The sequence below is a fragment of the Amphiura filiformis genome, chromosome 14 (assembly GCF_039555335.1).
Source record: "Amphiura filiformis chromosome 14, Afil_fr2py, whole genome shotgun sequence".
NCBI lineage: Eukaryota > Metazoa > Echinodermata > Ophiuroidea > Amphilepidida > Amphiuridae > Amphiura > Amphiura filiformis.
Window position 1 is genome coordinate 34,722,468 of NC_092641.1, and position 23,910 is coordinate 34,746,377.

Genomic DNA, 23,910 nt, shown 5'->3' on the forward strand with positions numbered 1-23,910 from the left:
AGCTCTTCTCTACTGCTACAAATGAAGAGCTTTATTTCCAAACCGTGTTAAGTCCACTATCCCATGTTTCTGATTTCCCTGTGCGATATTGCAATGTGTTGTGATGCTAGGTATTATAATCAGTTGGATGCACCATTACAAAGCAAACAGTGGATGAACGCAGAGTAACAATACTGTGTGAGGCCTTTGTTTTCCAAGTGAGAACAATAGTCTGCATATTGTTATGCAGCATTGTTATGGTAAATAATAGCTTGTTGATGGTACAACTCATTCTTGTTAATGTGATTGTATCTCACAAGTAAATGAGACACATGGGGTTGTGGACTTCACTTAACACGGTTTGGAAATAAGCTCTTCAAATATAAAGAGTGGTATCCTCAGCTCCACCTTCAGAATAGATGTTAAACAAGTTTGATGATAATACGCAGCCCTGGTACCTCTTCCGAACCAATCTGTATCCCCACTACTTGACCCAACTGGTGATTCTTGATATTTATTCAACTTTTACAAATGGTCCAATTGGTTTCACGTCCTAGCAGATATTCCCGGGTTATTCAACAAGCTACCATGAATATCGCCACCACTCTAAACATGTTCACTGAACAGTAACTAAACTAGGCGACTTGACAATGATTTTGACTCTTGTCAAGTTCTGACCTAAATCAGAAGCTCGGCGCGTAACCACAGAGTGATGAGTCATCGGCACACACAATCCCCACAATACCACTCATATTGACGTCACTAGTGACGATCAACACCAAGTACAGACGGAATTTGTTCAATCAAATTCTTTTGCACGCAAGTTATTTTCAATGTCAATAGATTGATATTACTTGTATTAAAATAAAATTGTAATGCTTGATCGGTCGCTCGGCAAGCTTTCACAAGACTACCATGTGTACTATGACATTGACACGTCATTTGCTTTGTAGGTGGAATGAAGGCTGATGTAACAATAGCTGCTCTCAGGATTTTGCATTAATCATGCAAACATTTTGTTCCATAAAACTTTTACTGTCAGATATGCCCCCTTTTAATTTTGAGCCGAACAATTGAGCTAACACAAAGAAAATGGGATTTTACTATCAGCCCAGATGATAAATAAATATTGAGGGCGTCCTCCTCAGCAAATGTTACAATGTGGCTTTATACAATAGTCAGATAGCTGTGCAAATACATGAAATAAGTAAACTAATTCTGCAGTTGTTTTTACAAGAACATCTAGATACCATGAATAATAACAATAATTAGAAAATGGTTGCGATTTCAAAATAGAACTGAACCATGTGGCAGCTATTGGAGATCTGAACTTGACATAGAATCACAACACTATTGTCACAGTGGGTTGTGAATATTTGGGCACAATGTATGTATGAAGTAGGTAAACCCAGAGAAATTGATCAATCCCATCGCAATAATTCAAAGATTTTATATGAGTTTGGCTGAATTTGTGATTTTGTGATTTGTCACGGTGATTGTAAATTTAGTGTATGTGAAAAGTTCGTGCATAAATATACATGTACATCAAATTTTGTGTACATGTATAGTGACAAGTATTTGCATTGGTGAATATAATTGTTTCATGCATCGTTGAAGATCAGATATTGCGTGCCTAAACCTTGAGTAACTTTGTGTGTTTCCGTTTAACTTGTTAAGTGTGTGTACGTTTGTTTTTGTTAATGCACCAAAAAGGAAATATTTGCGCTAATTCGATCAGTGGGACATTTTACTCCTCAATTTTACAGTGGAAATGAGACACTTAGATGAGAGTGAATACATTCATTGATGTGTGCTAACTTTGAAATGGAAGGTCGTCAAATAAGGAAGCAACTAAAGAGCGATGACTTGTCAGCCTTACAATATCTAATCTGAAAAGACACTGAAAGGCTTACATTTTCTCGAAATGCGTACTGTGACTGTATGTGGACGCTATATATTTTCCAGCGAGGAGAGAAATACTAGTATACTACATTATATAATACTACGAATTAACTTCAGCAATCATGGATAAGTCTTGGAACTGGATTTATTTCACCCTTTGGATACTACTACATTATACAGGTAAATACCCGTATACATACTGTAAAATCAAATATTTTTGGAAGGAGTCCCAATTGGTGATATCACAGAATTATCAAAGGGGTTGGTGACTAAATATCATTTAAAATATTGGTAAAATTGCTACAATCAAAATGTTCTCCATATAAACCAAGGAAGTTTTAAACACATTTGCTGACCTTGTTGGGTATTATATTTTAACTGAACATCATGGTAAAAATCCCAAGGACAATACATTTTACGTACTTCTTTTGTTTATGTAGTCTGTGTCATTGTATTTGAGCTTGCATTATTTACAGTTCACTGCCTTAGGTTTGTGTATTTTCACTCACATATGTACAAGGTTTGAAGTTAACTCATGACATCATAATATAAAGTTCGTGCATTGGTGTACCAAGTACAAAAGTATGATTAAGGAGCATGTGAAAACTACTCAGATCATTTGTTTTACCTGTAATTATGGTTATTAGGCTAACATGTTTTTAGGTTCCTTTTATTAATTTTGGTTTATCCTTCGTGTACGACAGCACAAAATAATAATAGGGTTAGTATTCGGGTTATGGTTTAGGGTTAGGGTTAGGATTATGGTCAGAATTAGTATTGCTTGTTAGGATATGCTTGTTACAAATCAATTAAAGTCATCATAAGTGATTTGCTCCAGAGCGACGCCCTCAATTTTTATCGAATTTCTACTAACTTGTTTATGATTGTAATGCCCAATTGTGTACTAAAATACCACGTGAAAGACGAATCCTGACGTGCTTCAATTAGAGTAAAATTCAAGTATTCTTATTAAATCCAGATTTGCGGTTTCATTATGAGTTCACCAAGCGAATGATGGCTAAACACGTCTCCTGCATGCGTGTGAGCTCATGTCTACGTGAAGCTCCTCTGAATAATACATGTAATACGATCGGCGAGCTAATACACGCATTGTGGCCGCTGGAATGAAATAACATTTAAATAGGAATATATTTTTTATGCAAATCACTTATTATTGCTTTAAATGTATTCTAAAAATCTATTTGACCAATGTGACGTCACATAATAGGCTGACCATTCATGGCAGTACATATATGTAATGGCCATGATCATGTAAATTTACCTGACAGTGTTTGAAAATGGCGCCTCCCATAGGTGATAATTTGTAATAATTTGTGTACTAAAACAAGACATACCAGAAATTTATGTTGAATTTTAGCATATATACAGCCTGTCTATAAAAAGTGCAAGTGGAAAGGGCCATCTTTGGGAATTAGAAAATACTGTTGTGACGTGATGCTTACATCAACGTCAACAGTCCTGGCTATTAAATACCGTTTGTTTCATTCATTTTGATTTTGGCAATCCAAAGACCTGCTTCACTAAACATCAATAGAAAACCCTTTTGTGCCAATTTTTAGAAAATTTAATAGAATGTTATATCCAAGTACCTGTACAGTACAGTTAATAAAAGAACATTCATTTGTAGGATTAGAAATGACATATGTATCAATTGTTCAATAAAATATCAAACGTATACGATATTCAATATTTCGTTGACATAATTTTTATTTTACAACAGAGTGTGCAATAGTCTTGAGTGAAAAAGACAGCAGCATTTACCATGATAAATTTATTGATATGTATATGGATTTAATTTTACAGCAGAACATGAAATATTAAATTATCTTTTTATCTGTTTCAAGAGGAAAAAGAGAATCATTATACCTGTATCCTGATTAAACAGTAAAGACGATTTTATATTGTTGTGTAATCGATGCATTATTTTGATTTCACGAAGGAACTCTTGATAAACTTGATGCTATCATTGATTTACATGTACAGCCCTCTTCCCTAGTAAAAGTGGCACAATTGTGATTTTACCCTGCGTAGTTAACTAAACATATCTCGAGATTAAAACAAGCAAATGGAACAGAAAAAACGGTATTTGAAAACTAAGACTATGCCCTTGACGTTGAAGTAAGCATCATGTCGCAACACTATTTTCTAATTACCAAAGAGGGCGCTTTTCACTTACAATCTTTTTTAGACAGGCTGTATAAGCATATCTTTTACATTGTAGGCCTGTGTCATGCTAACTCATGTTGTTTTTCTTTATCGTTTTATAAAATTTAGTTCAAAGCAGTGCTCAGTGTACGACAGACAATGAATGTAATAGTGTGGATAATAGGGCAATGTGCAATAATGACTTATGTGTTTGCTCATTAGACTACTTCGGCTCAACATGTAGCAGTAAGTATTTGTAGTGAATTGATTGATCAATTGATTGATCAATTGATTGATTGATTGGTTGATTGACTTATCCCTTATAAAAAGTCAAAACGATTAATAATACTTGTAGTCTGTAGTCTGGTATAAAAAAGATAATAGGTCCTACGTGTTACGGTGTTATTCATAATCACGTGATATCCTCGGTATCGTTTTTCATAATCACGTGATTATCGATTTTAAGGCTATCTACGGCTGAATTCATGAACTAAAATAAATCTTATAGGACATGTACGAGTACAAGTCTTTGGAGTTGATTATTCTTGCATATAAGCAGAGAATGAACACTGTTATGATTATTGGTGGGTTTTTAGCGGGTTCGCCGTCGGACAAGTTTAACACATCTGAGAGAGCAAAGATATATAGTCGAAGCACACTGGTTATAATACTAGTTGTCCTACTGCAACCTCAACGCCTGGGAGCTGGTCCTGACTGCAATGATTGATAGTGATATATTGGTGTGAACTTCTTCATGTTCGAAGCGGTATTATTATTAACTAGGCGGTTACCCGTATTAGTTTTCGGCTGCACCCATCAAGTTTCATGCCCATCCGACAGTTTTTACTACTTTGACCTCAGATGACCTCTGGTGACCGCGAAATGACCTTCCAAAAATTTGGCTCCAAATGTTGACTGTACCCACCAAGTTTCATGCCCATACGATAGTTTCTAATAATTTGACCTCAGCTGACCCCTTAATGACCTCGGATGACCCCGAAATGACCTTCCAAAATTTGGCTCTAAATGTTGCCTGTACCCATTAAGTTTCATGCCCATGCGACAGTTTATAGTAATTTGACCTCGGATGACCACTGGGTGACCCCGAAATGATCTTTTAAAAATATTGATGCCCATACGACAGTTTTTAGTCATTTGACCTCAGATAACCTCTTTTGACCTCAGATCACCCTGGATGATCTCAGGTGACCTTGACCCACTAACCAATACAAACTTGTTCTGTCTGGGGTCACGATGCACCCACCCACCAAGTTTGAGGAACGTGCGGCCCCTAGTCTCCGAGAAAATGGGCGGTGTTAATAAGAGAAACTGGCCATGGCAATATATGGGGAGTAAGACAGAAGACCCCAGGATGGGGTCCCGGGGGTAGTAATCCACTAACCAATGCAAACTTTTCTGCCTGGTGTCAAGATGCACCTCATGCGACCTGTCAGTTCCAAGAATAAGGGCGGACACACAGACAGACAGAAACCCACCCACCCAGACAGACAGAGTCACAGACAGACTACCAGTATTATTATATAGATCACTAAATTTAAAGGTTTATTCCTGTGTTGGGTTAATACACTTGTTGAAAATTCCGTCTGCAGGTATGAAAGCATTGGTTGGATTTGAAGAAACAAATTATTCGTTCCGTGAAAATGAGGGTCAAGGACCCGATGATGAAGTATCCGTATATATTACACGGGAAGGCAACATTAACATGAGAACTGACACTAGTAAGTATTCAACCTCTTTCTTACCCTCCTTCTCTTCTTCTGTATCAGTTTCTTCTTAATTTTTTCCGTTTCTTTTCTTTTCTTTTTTCTTCTCCTCCTTCTTCAACTTTTGGTTTGCTTTTCCTCTTCCTTTTTCTTCTCCTCCTACGTATTCATATTACTTTTCCTTCAAGCGTTCGTATAATTATACGTATATTGATGTAAATATTCTTATTTAAGACTTTAATCACTCGATGTTCATAAGCAAATTCATTCAACGGGAGTGTAATCGTAGCTGCCTGTTTCACGAATAAAGAAAATGAAAAGAATTAAAGGTGTGTTACTGTTCTCCTGTAAATCAGAAATAACTGCTATGGCATCTGCCGGTCGAGCACAAGAAGCCCAAGCAATAGAAGGAAACGACTACACGTTCAACCCCAACCCTATGACCGAGGAATTCAATGATGCCCGGGATGGTCCGATGGGGACCACGAGAAGAAAAGTAGATTTTCAACTTATCAATGACAATGATCAGGAAGGAGACGAGTATTTTGAATTGGTTTTGAGCATTGCTCCTGAACATGCTGAACAATCCAGAGTACTCGCTGATAAACGTGTGGCAATAATTAAGATCAAAGGAGGTGACGGAGTACAAGGTTAGTATGGATGGTTTATGTATCAAGGTTTGTTCCAGAGGTCACTAAAATGACCCAGGCCAAAATCACCTGCTTCCGAGTTCACGCAACAGCAAACACACAAACACATTGTTTATTACATAGAACAACTTAAATATTATTTATTAATTAGTGCAGTATGACTGTCAATCAAATAACAATGCAATATCATACAAGAATCAATCTTAAAATTACTACAAATTTCTTTAGCTATGTTTTACTTAAGGGGTGGGGTATGAACGTTTGGACAGTAGGCTATTTATTGTGGGACATTAGAGCACATCAGACATATCGAATTGCATTCTGAATACGACGAATGTCATTCTGATATCAAATAATTTTCATTTTTGAAATTCGCAATTTAATACACATTTTATGGCAAATCATTAAAATTGATATTTTGATATTTAACAGTACTTGAAGTAAACTTTATAAATCTAATGATTTATGGTCCTGTGTCACAACCTGGGGTACCTTTGTGTTACATAGTAAAAAAATGAAATGGTTCATACATTTTACCTACACATCTCATTTGAAGTGGTTCATCCTTCTGAGCATTTTGACACCTTTTTTATGGAAATCGGTTAAAAAATGAGAGAGTGCGGGCAAAAACAATCACAAAGTAGGGAGGATGTAACCCCACCTCTTTTTTCCACATTTACAATCATTCTGAGCAAGTATTGGTCTTTTAAATAAACTTTTGTATTTATTCACTTGGTTTAGATGTCTGGGAGTTCATTTAGACATTTTTTTACTAGATTCAAATTTTAAAGGGGGTTTTAAATCAAATTTACAATATGAATCCCTCCCCCTAATCCTCCTCCACCTAATCCTCAGCCACCCTTGGCACATTTCATGCCAAACGTCATAAGAAAATAATTGAAAAATATTTTAAAACTGGATAAAAACATGAGTAATATAGAATAAATTAGCCTCAATTTAAGACCTAATTGAATCTTCTAAGTGAAGGAATACTCAAGAGACAGTGTTTTGAAATCCAAACTGCACATCAAAATGTAACAAAGCCACCTTTTTGTGTACCCCAGTATATGGCACAGGATCTTATACTTAAAGTGTATGTAGGTGGGATGAAAAGCCGACGATCAATTGACAATTTTGACCTTTCGTATTGAAGATATGGATTTTTTTCCCAAAACACCAAAAAAAATTAGGTCTTTTTGGGAAAAAATCCATATCTTCAATATGAAAGGTCAAAATTTTCAATTGACCGTCGGCTTTTCCTACCTGCTACATACGCTTTAAGAATATATCATTAGATTTATATAATTTACTTCGAGGACTGTTATATATCAAAAATTTGAAAAATATCAAATTTTTATAATTTGTCATAAAATTTGTATTATATTGTGATTTTCAAAAAATGAAAATTATTTGATATCAGAAAGACATGCTTCGTATTCAGAATGCAATTCGATAGGTCTGAGGTGCTCTCATGTCCCACAAAAATACTGTCGAAACGCAATAAACGCTCATTTTAGATCCCTTAACTAAGCCTGGAAATCTTGATTGGATGACTACTTTCTGATGAGATTCCGTTGATGGTCTCAGTTCTTGATCCAAGATCCGGCAATGTCCAATATCCTGTCTATCCAAGGTAAACCCCTGGTTTACCACAGTCTTAGTCCAAAGTCCTGATGACTATATTTTCACTATCCTAGCTGCTATACTTGTGTACTCCGAATGATCGTTAAGAGTAACTCGCAAGAGAAATGTCATCCCACACACATACACAATGATGGGTACAGAGCTGACTCAGATGGAACACCATCCCTATCTTGGAGTCGAGTTGTCATCTTCACTGGATTGGAAACATCATGGCACATTGGTCAGCGGGAAGGCTCGTAGGAACATCAACTTCCTCCAGAGAAATCTGTACAAATGTCCACCAGATGTGAAGAAACAAGCCTATACAGCACTCATTAGACCTACCCTGGAATATGCGGCAACCTGCTGGGATCCATACCATCAACAAGATAAGAAGGCACTGGAAAATGTCCAGAGGAAAGCTGCGCGCTTCATCACCAACAACTACCGCAGAAAAACCAGTGTAACCGCCCTGTTATCAGACCTCAATCTACCATCTTTGGAACAGAGGCGAGAATCTGCCAGGCTATCCATGATGTACAAAATCCACCACCAAGAAGTACAGATGGAAGTGCCCAGTCACTACACTCAACCTAGCAGAATAGTTGTCAAAACCAGAAGCCACCACAGTGACCAGTACACCATAATCACACCCAGGACTGATGTTTACAAATACAGTTTCTACCCAAGAACAATACCAAAATGGAACAGTCTACCTATCACAACCATACAATCACCAACAGTCAAGAGCTTCAATGCATGCACCAACCAAGCTGAAACCAGTGGGATACCAGAGCTGTATATTGGCCAGGTCTCCTCAGCAGCTGGTCCAGCCTCCTTCTAGACCTCATCTGTATTTTCTGCACTTTTTAATCACCGTTATCTTTGCCATGCACATATGGTGGTGGGCCGTGTATTTGTGTTTTGTTATTACTGCACCGGATGTGATACTGCACCACTGGGTGCGATACCAGTCTTGATTGGTCTACCCAGAAATCCTGTAGATGTAGATGATCGTCTAGATGTTATGAGCTCCTCTCTCGGAGATGCTCTCTGCTCTACTTGAGAGACAAATAACACACTATAGTCCAGCAAAATACCACAGTTCGTTGATGGAGATACATGGTGTCCCAGAATAATCTATACCGGGAAAGTTGAATTTTTTTAGGTATGAAGAGCATTGCTATTGGAAGTATTGTTTTAAATTCTAAAATTTACATATATTTAGCTCTCTGTGGAATTTTAGATTTTAGAAATTGGCGTTTCTAATAGAAGTTAAAGGATATTGCGTAGAAATTGTGAATTCAAAGTTTTGACCAAACTACCTATTAACCTGTAAAATTACTAACCGTTCAGCACAAAGTTATTCGGAAAATATTATGCAGTATATTTTTTTGTGTCCTGTACTTACTTCTACTAAATAGTCGATATCAATCGATTATTTATGATGTTACGAAGCAATCTTTGTATGGAATAAAGGGATTGTTTTACACTCTCGCTGGGCTCACTGAACATGCTGAATAAGTGCTTTGCTGTTTTACTCAATCCTTTCAGGTTGTAATGCCATGACAAATTCGCCATCATTCACGGGAGAGTGTTCAAACGGCGGAACGTGTCACGTAAACGGAACATGCTTATGTACTCCAGGATATTCTGGGCTGACATGTGAATGTAAGTGCTCTTATTTACCTTGATGGATTAATAACTATTTCAACCCTATATAGCATCCTAACGTTCTTATGGACCCTCTAACTCTAAGAGCTTGATTGAAGCTGCTTTCAGAGTGGAAAAGAAGAGATATTTTTAGATGTACGGCCCTAACGTGTAACAAATCTCTTTATGTTTTGGTCCAATGGTACCTTTTCGGAAAATATTAAAGATATGATTAGGTTGTGTTAACAATTTAATTAATCGATTTTATTACTATAATAATTAATCTCATACGTGATTGTACATAGGCCGACCCATTACTTCAGAACGCCACAAAGGACCAACAGTCCGACATTTTAGGAGGCAACGTCCGTTTAATTCTTTTCTGTATAATTATAGAGTCCATCGCGATTTCGGTTCTCCGAAGTGACTTTCGGTTGTCCAGTACGACCATCTGTTCTTTCCGCTCAAACGAGCAGCGTTGTCTGGGGCTTTGTTCGCCTTATTGCTTCTGCACTAAGCCCCGAACAACGCTATCATTTGACCAGAATGAACAGACGGTCTCCTGGGACAACCAAAAATCACTGCGAAGAACCGAAAACACGACGTCTATCTCAACGGAAAAACAACCGCAAAAACGGCGGGTATGTCTTGGCCTTTATCTTACGAGAGTGATCAGTACCCCCGTACCCCTATACCTCGGCAATAAATGCCACTCTTGATGGCACCAAAATGACCAAGTTAACATACGCGAATAGCCGGTCGTGGAGGTATTAGAATACACCCCCACCCCCGGGAGAATACAATATAATAGGCATATTTTAATGATATAATATGGGTTCTTGACATGCCAAGTAGAGCGCAACATTCAGCGCGTAAATTTGGTGCAGAATTCCCCCGGCAGAATTCATCAAGGCCGTATCTTTAGCTATCTTTGACTCACGACACGACACATTTTGCGAATCTGTCACCGATATATGCAGTAATATACAGTTTGTGGCTTCGGATGGTCACGGGTTCGGCACCACGCGAATATTATTATAAATTCCTAGTGACTAACCTTTCAACATTATCGTCCTATGAACTCTCATACTCCTGCAATATGACGTCTATTGTCTAGAGTTGTGATAATGATACAATTGAAAGCGAGGCTATTCCACTCATCCTTCCCATAATGCATCACAGTTTCCTGATTCACTGCTATGATATTCACAATCAAGATTGAAATCAATTTAGCACATGTTGCTGTTACTTTATCATTTCAGTGGGTCCGTGTAATCCCAACCCATGTTTAAATGATGGCGTATGCTCTTCAAGTGGTTCTACATTCACATGCGCTTGTACGACTGGACATATTGGTGCCACATGCACAGGTATTTGAATACATATTTTACCTTGGAGTTCGCCCAATTGGGTTTTAAAAATTATTCTCAATTTGAGGAGAATATCAGGGGTTCATCAGGGGTCAAACAGTGCTGGTGCTCTCACAGCTACTGTAGTAGCCTTGGTAGTTTAAAACATGTAGTGTCCCACAAATTTTGGCCTTCGTGTTTTTTAGTTTTATCTTGAGACTGCATTCAAAGGACAGATGTTTATTTTTTGGGATATGGGTGCTTTTTTAAAGAATTATTCATCAAGATGACTTTTTGACTAAAGTAATTTTTAGTAAAAAAATGCTTCATTTAAAAAGAAAAGGCCCGATATCCACAAAATGAAAAAAATCCAGTCCCTGCAATAGAGTCTCAAGATTTAAACAAAGAATACAAAGATCAAAGTACCTTTTTCAATTGTTTTCCCAAAAATCACGTCAAAACGTATAGACGTGACGTCTTGGTCTTTATTTATTCCTTGACTCTTTAGGGTTAAAAAGAAATGTAGATACGTTTGTATGTCAGGCTTTAATATTTAAGGTACGGCACTTTTACTTTCACCTTTTTTTTTTTTTTCCTTTCTACTTTTAAGGCACTTTTACTTGTTTGTGAGAGCTATACGTATCCCTACTCGCTGGATCTTTTTTACAGGCTTGAAACCGAAACCGTTGTTCTTCAATTTTCACTTTTTCATTCTTTGATAATTTCATGTTCCAAATCAAAATCAACGTTTAACAGCATATTTTTGCTTTCATCATTTTCCATCATATCACTGCAGTGAACCCGTGTAATTCTGGTCCGTGCATGAATAATGGGTCATGTTTTATTAGTGAGACTGGAACAGACTTCATATGTGATTGCACTGGAACAGGTTTTGAAGGGAGCACGTGTGCAGGTAGGTTGTGCTTGTATTAATCTTTTCTTAATCTTTTTTAAAAATACCACTTGTACTTCTAGTACGACGTTTTTGTGGGCGTTTATTCCGTCGCCACTAACATCGCGTTTTCGGCTGTCTACTGCGATTTTAGGTTATCCGATGCGACCTTTCATCTCAAACGGTTAGCTTTGTTCGGGCATTTTTCGCTTTATCGACGTCTGCTGCAGGCACGGAAGACGCCGCGGATAATTTACCTGCTGTGGAATTGCGACCGTAGGTTGTAGCAAGAGCCTCGGGGCCATGGACACGGATCTTTTAACATCTCCTTTATCAGCCTTATTTCATTTTCGCTTTTGCTCGGGACCCCTGAACCTTCGAGGCTTCATCCGCTCTTGCTAGCCCCTGCCGGTCTATACGGTGGCCTTTATGACACCAACATAGACATCATATATATAAATTATAAGACCAATCAAATTCGATTGGTTTTTACATTCGTGACTCATTTGAAATTTTCAATTTGTCAAAATTATTTGTACCGTACCGAAACATGACGAACATTTACACTTTTCTTCACTTTACTGTTATATTGTGAAGATAGCTGAGGTGTTATTCTAATATAAAGTGATAATGTAAAAATAAATATTTCTGCTGATGACCCCATGTTGATATTGGCTAAATAAGCCGCATTTTCGCTAGGAAGTGTACAAATTGGGGTGTTGCTTCATTCAATATGCCTCAACATGCCAATGAGGTAACCCAAATGCAGTATTTGTGCCCCAACCCTAACCGCAACCAGTAACTCTAATGCTGGTTTCATACTTTCCTGCCGCTTGCCGCTTTGAAGATGATTTTGCTTCACTGCGCAGTCGCACCAGAAACGCTAGCGGTGACCAGCGGCAAGCCGAAATATCGATCACTCCACCACTTTGCCCAAGCGGCAGCATCGCTGGGAGTTGAATTCAAGTTAACTCGGGCGGTGCCGCTCTGACGCTCTGAGAACAAAATACAATTTTGGAGCGGTGCTGAGCGGAAAGAGTGGCTTTCAGAGTCATGCCGATGCCGCTCAGCGGTATGCCACTCCGCTAACGCTGCTCAGCGTCAAGCGGCAGAAAGTATGAAACCAGCATTACCCGCACTGGTAAATTAGGAAATATTAAAGGAAAATTGGTGACTCCTTGTCGGCCATTTTTATTTTCTCAGACGACCTGACCTTTTGAGGCAGACTTACGTTTTTGTTATCCTAATTAAAGATTGATTTTTTTTGCGATACCCATGATTTTCTGATTGCTGGTTTAGCAGCGTTTCATTATTTATTCCTTTTTAAAGTTATTTCATTGTTGTTTAGCTACATTCACTAATCTGAACGTATTCAAACACAGTTGTGCTTTTATTAATTATTGATTTGTATTTCTTCTATATGCACATGAAGTGGCTAGTAGTACCAACAACGGCGGAGGTGGCGACTCTAACAATCAATCAGGTGGCCCAGGTGGCCTAAGTAGTACGACCATAATCATTATCGTAGTAGTCGCAGCCGTTTTTATCGTGATCATCATTATCGTCGTCCTGGTGTTTTTTCTGAAAAGACGAAGCGACAAGAAAAAATCCCAATCGAGGGGACCTGGCGAAAGAAGAGATAATACTTATGCGGAGAGAGTAGTATACAGAAACGAAAGGAGTCAAGCGAGAAATGGAAACGAAAGGAGTCAACCAAGAAATGGAAACGAAAGGAGTCAACCGAGAAGTGGAAATAATACACCGGTAAGCTTAGGTCGGATCCCGGGTAAATGTTTTTATCATAAAATGATCTTCAAGACGACAAAAGCTTGAAAGTAATTTGGTGGCCCAGTGGACAAGTTTCCTGTGGCTCTCTTCCTTTATTCTTCCCCACCAAAAATGCCGAGTATAGAAATTACTTGGAAAACTTTCAATGTAAAACACTATCGTACTGCAACATGATTAAGTATTGTTGTGTGGAAATGTAACATAGTACATTGATATTCTACAGAACCAGAAAAGGCAGAAGGAACCGACAGGGCAACAGAAGCAGAGACACACAGGACAAAGGGGACCGAAACAGACAGGACAGAAAGGACATCTTAGACAACGGCAAGGCACCGTATATGATAAAGCTGAGAGGAAGATTGGTGCAGAATTCCCCCGGCAGAAACTCAAGCTACATGAGCATCTTGGCAGCGGTGCCTTTGCTAATGTTGTTCGTGCAGATGCAATGGGTAAATTGTTTATTCCGTATAGTTTGGATGTTGGAATGATGACAAATTGAATTTCCTTATCACAAAAACATTGCAACATATCATATATTAAACAGATCATTGATACCTTGTTCCGTGTTACCATTTGCTGGTATTTAAGTAGAGAACAAAATTGTAAACACAATCCTCTGTGATTCTCGCATGTTTAATTCGTCGGCAGATCCGCCATGCGCTGTTGTGGCGTATGGTAATGAACGCAACGACATGTAATCGTGAGTGCGCACAGGTTCGAATCCAAAAGGTTCTGTTTTTCTCTTCTCTGCCCGAGCTTCACTTCTTAAAATAAATATTATTACTTATGGTGTACAATTGAATTTTTGTTTTTCAAGTATTGACACTCTTATTGTTGATCGCTCGTATGACGGTTCGCTTGCTTGCTTTCAGGCATTTTACGAAGACGAGTGAACACAATTGTAGCAGTCAAAATGTTAAAAGAGATGGCAACTGAGTCAGATCGTAGTGATTTTCTGAAGGAGTTAAAAGTGTTTCGAATGCTGGAGCCTCATCCTAACATTATTGTTATGCTAGGATGTTGTACTGATAAAGGTAATGTCATTTTTATTGGCATATTGATTAGTTTAACTACACTTACGTATTTTTGTATGCAGGGAAATTCGTCGGCTGTATTCCATAGTGGCGTATAGTGATTTTTGGTCATTTTTTTTTAAATTGGCACATATGTTTTTAATGATGTTCTCTTTCATTTTTTCTAAGTCTTATCAGTCATAATTAGCTAATTAATTAGTAATTAATTAATTAAATATGTCGTATAGTTACAAAGTGACATTTTTCGTATTCCATAGTGGCGTATCGACCATACGCCACTTTTTATACACATTTTATAATTATGAAATATCGGCAAAAATGAAAAACATCGTATGTCATAGTGGCGTACGCGTATCGGAACTATACGCCACTATGGAATACGAACGACGAAAAGTAACGCCATAGGGATTACACGACGACCGAGGTGGCGTACGGTTAACGTAAGGTTAGGGTATTGCGTTTTGTTCGTTTTCCATAGTGACGTATAGTTTTATTGTCAGTTTGCCAGCAATAGTATGTATTTATTTCTTTTGAAAATATATAACAATAAAATCTATTTAGTTTACTACAGAAATTTCACATCATTTACAAAATATAATGAATGTCTGATTTACACAACTCGATTTTAAATTGGCATTTCTTCAAACCCGATTTTCTCGAAAAGTTGTTTATTCGCGGCGCCCCACTATACGCCACTATGGAATACGGACGACGAATTGATGTTTCGTACGGAAGATAAGTGTATCTACAGGTCTTTTACCAGTGGTATCGCGTATCTTACTATATTACTAAACATCTCAAAAAAAGTAACTGACCCCCTTAAATAATGACCATTATTCAAAAACGGGTGATTGTATTACAAATCTGTAAAATGCGTTGGAAGCAAAATTTATTTCTGCAGATTTTGACACCTCATTTGTAGCAATTGACTAAATATTGACGTCACAGCCTACATTTGAATCAATGTAGCCCACGATTTGAAAGTTGCAGTAAATTCTATTGATTTTGCATTCAGGGTAATGGAAGGAAATCTGTGTAATGATATTTGAATGTTTTTGTATTGTAAAAATTTGTATGTAAGTGCAACTTTCAAATCTGGACCTCACTACATTAAATTGACCGATGTTTTACTGTTTTCTGGACTATCGTATCAAATGAGGTGTCAAAATGCGCAGAAATAAATTCTGCTTCCAACGCATTTTACAGATTTGTAATACAATCACCCGTTCTTGAATAATGGTCATTATTTAAGGGGGGTCAGTTACTTTTTTTGAGATGTTTACTACCAGGTGTAAACATATTCACAATGAGACACATATTCACAGCGAAAGTCACATCAAACAATTTGCGGATATTGTACATTGTATTCTTTGTATATTTTGTTTATGGTGTACCGTAAACATGTACTATAATAGTTGTACCAACCAGGTAAATGTACTAAAAATATGGTAGGTCGATTTCTTATTTTTCATCCCAATTATAATTTTCGGGAAGAAACCGACCACAACTTTTTATGGTATTTTACTTTATGCCTATTTAAAAAGGGTACAAACTTTCCTTTTTTCGTATTTCGTCCGTTTGCTTTATTTGCTACGGTAAATCTCACTTGCGAAATGGGTTCTAGCTCGTATTTGAGACGACTCACAAAGGTTTCTCCTTTGAAATGTCGCCCGGTATACCACTAGAGTCTCTGCAAACACCTTTATTCATTTAATAACTGATATACAATGATTGCATATCTTTCTATTTTCTTTCCTTTTCCTTTAGAACCATATTATCTTATTATGGAATATGCACCACATGGAAGCCTCCAATCGCATTTGCGCGGAATACGTAATGCTCCAGAGAGTCCTTACTCTAACGTAGAAGGCCAAAGAAGGGAATTCTTAACGCCCAGTGAAATACTACAATTTGGCAGTCAGATTGCAAATGGCATGAAATATTTGTCTTCTAAACAGGTTAGAATGATTGTTTAAAATTTCTTGCTTTGAATGTTTGTTATATTGAAATTGAATTATAATCAGGCCTTAATTTTATATTTTTAAGTATGAACAAAAGTTCACAAACTCGGGGAAATATTGAAAGAATACCAAGTATAGTTTTCTGTTTGTCAGTGTTTGTTGAAGGCAAATTCGTTATATTTGCCATTTTTTATAGTTAGACCTATTACTTAGACTTGATGTCATCGACTAGCGACTACCGAAACAACAATCATGTGCTCTACAGGTCAAAATAATTATGATAAGATCAATTGATCAGTCTCCATAAACTTGAAGAAATTATACAATGAAGAGGTAAATATAAGTATTGATAATGATGTTGAAGTTCTATTCACTGAAATTAATTTACCTTGTACTAAACCAATTTTGCTTGGTACTGTTTATAGACAGCCTAATTCAAATGCTGAGTATTTAACTAAAATTGATCTTGTGTTACAGAATGCTGTCGCTAATTATAATGAGGTTATAGTTGTTGGAGATTTTAACCTTGATTTATTTAAAATTAACTATTCTAAAAAGGTTAAAAACTTGGCTAAAAATTCAAACTTTACTCAATTGATCACTGAAGCTACAAGAATTACTCATAAAACAAGATCTTGTTTAGATCTTGCTTTTGTAACACATCCTGACATGATCACTGCTCATGGAGTACATCATCTTGGCTTGAGTGATCACTCATTGATTTTTGTCGTACGTAAAAGTAAGAAAATTAAAAACCCTCCTAAATTAATTAAATCTCGCTCATATAAAAATTTCAATGATGTTGATTTTATTAACTCACTTAAAACTAAAGACTGGGATATAGTTACTAGTTACTCAGATGTTGACTCTGCCTGGGCAGTTTGGTTTGATATGTTCAACGAGGCATGTGATAATCATGCCCCAATTAGGGAAAAGAAGATTAGAGGATACCTCCCTGAATGGGTAACTACTGACTTCCTGAAGCTCACTAAAGATAAAGAATTCTATTATGATAAAGCTCATAAAACTAATGACCCCCTTGATTGGGATAAAGCCAAAACTCTTCGCAATAAAGTCAATAACCTAAGTAAAAGTCTTAAGAAAAATTACTACAACACAGAGATTGAAAATAACTTGCACAATTCTAAGAAATTATGGAAAACCATTAGGAAGGTTATTCCTGGTAAAAAATAAGAGTTCAGTAGCTAAAATTAAAGTTAATGATAAAGTAACTACTAATGACAAAGATACTGCCAATGTTTTTAATGATTACTTTACTACTATTGGCTCTAACCTAGCTAGTAAATTTAATTCTCATGATGAAGATGATAATAATATTCAAGTCAATAATTTGTGTGTAAATCATGATTATAATGCTGCCAATAATGATTGTAAATTTAATTTCTATTGCATCTCTGCTGAGTATGTTTTTGATCAAATTTGGAATTTCTCAAATAATAAGTCTCCTGGACTTGATGATATTGATGTCAAGTTATTCAAAACTGCCGCTCCTATTATTTGTAAATCACTTGCGTATATATGTAATCTTTCCTTAGCTACTGGTGTTTTTCCTTCTGATTGGAAAAATGCAAAAGTTGTTCCTATTTACAAAAATGGTTGTAAATCTAATGTTGAAAATTATCGTCCAATTTCTGTGCTAAGTATTGTTTCTAAAATAATCGAGCGTGCAGTTCATGATCAAATGTACTCTTATTTGTCTGTAATAATTTTCTAAACCCATCGCAATCTGGGTTTCGTTCTCAATATTCAACTGCAACAACAGTTATTGATGTTGAAGATTTTATTCTTATGAACATGGATGAGGGAAAGGTAACTGGTGCCATATTTCTTGACCTTAAGAAGGCTTTTGACACTGTCAATCACAGTCTTCTTCTTAATAAGCTCAAGAAATTTGGCATCAGGGACTTTGAACTCAACTGGTTCAAATCCTATCTCAAAAATAGAATGCAGTCAGTAAAAGTAGGTAGTTCCTTATCAGATTTAAAACCAATTAACATTGGAATTCCACAAGGGTCTATATTAGGTCCTTTATTATTTATTATTTTTGTAAATGATCTTCCTGATAGTGTTATATGTAAAACAGTAATGTATGCTGATGATACGTCATTACTTGTTAGCTCATCAGATCCTTTGTGTCTTCAAAACAGCCTCAATCTTAACATGTGTAAAATTGCCAGTTGGTTTAAAAAGAACCACCTCACTCTGAATATCAGCAAAACAAAATTGATGCTTTTTGGTACCCCACAAAATCTTAGTAAGTACCAAAATATTTCTTTAATTTATGATGATGAGACTATTGAGAGAGTTGACAATTTCAAATATCTCGGTATTATTTTCGATAGTCACATGACTTGGTCACATCATATTGATTCAATTGCTTCCAACGTTTCTAAACGTTGTGGTGTTATTCGTCGTGTTAAATATTATCTTCCAAATTATATTCTCAAAAACTTGCTGATTCTCTTGTCATGCCTCATTTTGATTATTGCAGTCAAGTTTGGTCCAACTGCTCTCTTACTCTGTCAAGCAAGTTACAAATTCTCTTGAACAACCTTGCCAGAATTATTCTTTCTGCTGATATCAGAACTAATATTGATTCAATGATGTCTTCTCTCAAGTGGCTCAAACTAGATAATAGGTGGAATAATCACATTCTTATTATGTTATATAAGTGCCTTACTGGTAGAGCTCCTGATTATCTTTGTTCCAAATTTTCATTTACCAAATTCACTCATGATCATAACACAAGAGGTACTTCCTCCAATTCACTTGTTGTTCCTCAATTTAACAATAACTCTGGTAAGAGATTGTTTCAGGTGAGAGCAGCAAATTTGTGGAATAGTTCTGTTGATGTTGACACTCGCAATAATTATATTTCCTTGAGCCTAAGTGAATTTAAATCAAGAGCTCTCACAAACCCCACTGTTCATTGATTTTCACTTTTATATAATTTTTCATGATTGTTGTAATTTCTTTATAATGGTTTTGTATGTTTTCTTGTAATATTGTGTAATATTTAATTAAATTACACCCTGTATGTCACAGGGCCTCCAAGAATAACAGTGCTCTTACACTGAAGGAGCTACCCTGTATAAAGAAAGTTGAAATAAATAAAAATAAATAAATATACTTTATAGCTCTTTAGAAGGATGTAAAATTTGTATACGAGTAAACCAACAACAAAAAAACAAAATGAGCATCCCAAAGGACAACTTATTTCCGTAGTTTCCTACGAGTATACTGGCGAAATTGTTGAACAAGGTTTTAAAGGGTAGATGTCTCATTTTAAGACAAACCATCACGATATCTTAATTAAATTTACCCTTGTAAGGCCCATTCAGTGCTGTGTACAAAAATAAAATTGATAAAACTTGGCGATAGGTATTTTTCAAAATGAAAAGGAAAAAAAGAGGAAAATCGAAGTATTGACAAAGTTTAATTAAGCCCGTGTAATAGCTAATTTCTCTAAGCAGAGATGTTATAGTTTTTGTTTAAAATGTCCTATTTTGTTTGTATGTTAGCACATCTATGTTACTAACAAAAGCGCAAAAAATAATTTTGAGTGATTTATACGATTTTCCGAATGAGCAAGCCACTGAATGGGCCTTTAATGAGTATTATTACGTATTCAATTAATAGTTTAGTTTTCATTCTTTTTCAATTTCTAGTGTATACACCGTGACCTGGCAACCCGAAATATTCTTTTAGGTGATGGCCTTGTTTGCAAATTGAGTGATTTTGGTTTAGCTCGGGATATATCAGAACAGAACTCCTATGAAATGCAATCTCGTGTAAGTTACTCTGTTTGTTTATTAGTTCATGATATGTTAAGTAAATGTGGCAGATGTTTACAATCAAAGGTTTACTGTTTTAGTTTGATATACGCTAGATACACACAATACACTTATGATGTCATTACCGTAAAGGTTCGTCTAATGGGGCTATGGCTCCCTTGATATAAATGTAATTTTAGGCACAACCTAAAAGTGCCCTCCTGTAAAATTCTCACCAGCAAATGAGGGCACGGAACCTTAGCACTTGTTGGAATAATTTCAAGATCGAAATGAAAATCATTGATTTTACTGTATACCAATGGTGGGCTTCACCAACACCAACCCCTCCCCCTCTATGGTCATCTTTGATGGCCGATCCTATCCCCGGGTAAGGTGTTGGGTAAAATTGTTATCGCTAAAATGAGCACAAAGGATGGATCAATGTTTAGCTAAGGACGTTTGGGCGTAAACGCGTGCGTTTTTTTATGACGGATAAAAAGATCTTAGGGTGATAATTTAAAAGACTTTAAGGATTTGTTAATTTAAAATTGCTGTTTTTCATTTTTATGAAATGTCTTTCCATACTTTCCTGCAGGGCCGAGTTCCAATCCGCTGGATGGCAATAGAATCTCTGTTAGAGAATAGCTACACGAGTAAAAGTGACGTGTGGTCATTTGGGGTAACAATGTGGGAATTGGTCACATTAGGTAAGAACTGGAACTAAGATCTTAAAGATCTTTCTGAGATAGGCAGAGTTTAAGAATTTGCCAGTAGTAGTGCTGATGGAGCTAAGCCACTGCTGGGATCACTGATCACTACTAACACTGAAAAAATGACATCTTGATAAAATTGACGTTATACGTTTACAAACGCTGAATATGCAAATTAGTCGTGCAAATTGAATCGCAATAAATGGCTTAACTGTTTGCAATAATTAAAGATATAAGGCAATTGTCCTTAATAAAATACATAAGTTTAATATTTAGTATAGGAAATTTGTTTCAATTTTACATTATCTTGTCCACGTCTTCGAATCCTAAAATGAGAACCGCGTGCCCCATTATTTCTTGATTGAAGATGAAATTTCAAAGAAATTAATAATATCAGAGAATGTTAGAATGACTTAAATACTTTATGTATTTATTTGACCATTTTACATCTTGAGGGTCCCCTTAAAGGCTTGGTTGGAATAAGATTCGAGATATCAGTCCTAGATGCGGTGACCTGGGTAGGGTCCGGGTGGGGACTGGACTAAACTGACCAGTGCTACTTGGACATCATAGACGTTCAATAAATAATTTCCCATATATTTATAATTACACAGGTTCTCACCCCTACCCGGGCATGTCTTCAAAGAGAGTTCTGCAGGAACTACAGAAAGGATATCGGCTTGCCAAGCCTGAGCATTGTAGCCAGGACATGTAAGTTATTATTTTACATGTTCTCTTCAATATTTTGTTTAAGGATTGATTTGGATTATAACTATCATGACAATCACAGTACTACCAGACTCTCATGACTACCAGGAAATCGGTAGCAGAAATACACCGTAGCAAACGATAGCAAAACATATGCATTTTTCTTGGGGAAAAATGTATATCTTCAATATGAAAGGTCAAAATGTTCAATTGATCATCATCCCAGCTACATACACTTTATTTACATATCATTAGATTTAGGTTACTTCGAGGATTGCTAAAAATCAAGAATTTAAAAAACATCAAATTTTAATTATATTTCATAAAATTTGTATTATATCGCGAATTTAAAAAAAATCAAAATTATTTGATATCATTATAATAAGGATATTCCTCGTATTCAGAATCCGATTCGATATGTCTGGTGTGCTCTCATGTCCCAAAAAATATTGTCCAAACGTTCATACCAGAGCCCTTAAATCAGTCAACAGCAGTGGTTTTTTGTCTTCATCAGTGTACTTCGACTATATTTATAAATACGCATTTTATATGCCCCGACATACCAATACCAACACTTCGTGCCATTGACCACTATACAGCAAAGGATAGGAACTCTTTAGATAAATATATAATTTAAGTATTAATTGAATAGCAATATTATTACACATGGAGGATTCCGAATTTGTAGCAACGTTATCATTCCATCACATGTGTTAATTGCTTATTAAAATCGGAGCAGATTTTTTAAGGTTCCTTTTTGTTCTTACACAGATATTCAATGATGAAGGAATGCTGGCAAGAGCGACCTGAGAAGAGACCAGGTTTCGGGCAAATCCATCGCAAGCTTGATCAGATGCTTGAAGATGCCCAGGTGAGTAAAAACAATAACATCCCGGTTGAAACCTTAATCCAGTTATTATATTGGGCATTTAGATTTTCTTAGATTGTGCTACCTTTACAACATGTTCAACAACTAAGTTTTTACTCTACTTACGAAATACTTTTATACAGTATACATAAGTGTACTGCATAATAAAACTAAGGAGGAAAATCTTTCTCTCTATTTCTTTCTCTTTTGCTTTCTTTCTTGTTTTAAATTTTTTAAATTTATTTCTACTTCTATCTTTCTGACCTTTCCTTTTCCTCCCGTTTCTATTAAAACCTTATATAAAAGTTAAAATTCGTATTTTTTTCCTTTAGGGCTACTTAGCAATGACTGACTTCGACGCTTCGGGTTATGTTTACTTGGATCCAGACGCCAATAGTGATAGCTCCTTTGACAATGATGAACATTGATGCTATGAAGCCAACGATATACCGAATCTGCTCTACAGGTTAAACCAGTCTCAAAAATTCAGCCAACCTAATAATAATGTTGTATTACCGTGTTTAATAACACCACATTATGACTTAGAAACAAAATTGCTGGATCTAAATAAACTAGGAACATTGTAAAGCTAATGGAAATAATTCCAATTTTGAAATAAATTACTGTATTAAAGTAATTGTACTCCATTTGATTATTTACAATTGGAAATTGAACTCGACATTTCACATTTACTTCCACTTTTTGAGAAAATTCCTTAAAGCAATTTCGAAACATGTTTATTTCCGTTGCAAGGTATATTGAAGAAGGGGATCTTTCAAACAATTTTGTACGGGGATGTGGCACGCAGACTCTGGGATTCCAACTTTATCTAGACCTATTAGAAGTGAAATAATGTTACGAACCATTTAAACAATAATGTGTGATTTGCATAAAAATAGATTCCTATTTAAATGCTAGTTTTCACTGAAAGCTACTGATCGCATTGTCTCCTTTTAATTTCGAGCCAAACAAATGAGGTAAAACGAAGAAAATTGCTATTTCATTCCAGCGCCTACAATGCGGGTATAATCTCACCGATCGTACTACTATCAGCTACACGCAGCTGATGGGATGTACAAACAAAAAGACGTACTGCGAATAGCGATATG

The 23,910-nt window shown here is 36.2% G+C and overlaps 1 protein-coding gene across 1 annotated transcript; it reads left to right on the plus strand.

Annotated features, from left to right (window-relative positions):
- Window positions 1–1,381: 1,381 nt before the first annotated feature.
- On the plus strand, window positions 1,382–23,276 carry LOC140170016 (uncharacterized). The gene is made up of 16 exons (XM_072193327.1): window positions 1,382–2,061; window positions 4,177–4,293; window positions 5,658–5,786; window positions 6,128–6,421; window positions 9,599–9,715; window positions 10,960–11,067; window positions 11,843–11,959; window positions 13,371–13,702; window positions 13,950–14,175; window positions 14,599–14,760; window positions 16,528–16,718; window positions 20,411–20,533; window positions 21,111–21,222; window positions 21,840–21,936; window positions 22,705–22,804; window positions 23,134–23,276. The coding sequence occupies exons 1-16, from the start codon at window positions 2,004–2,006 to the stop codon at window positions 23,227–23,229; spliced, it is 2,379 nt and encodes a 792-aa protein (XP_072049428.1). The 5' UTR covers window positions 1,382–2,003; the 3' UTR covers window positions 23,230–23,276.
- Window positions 23,277–23,910: the final 634 nt, after the last annotated feature.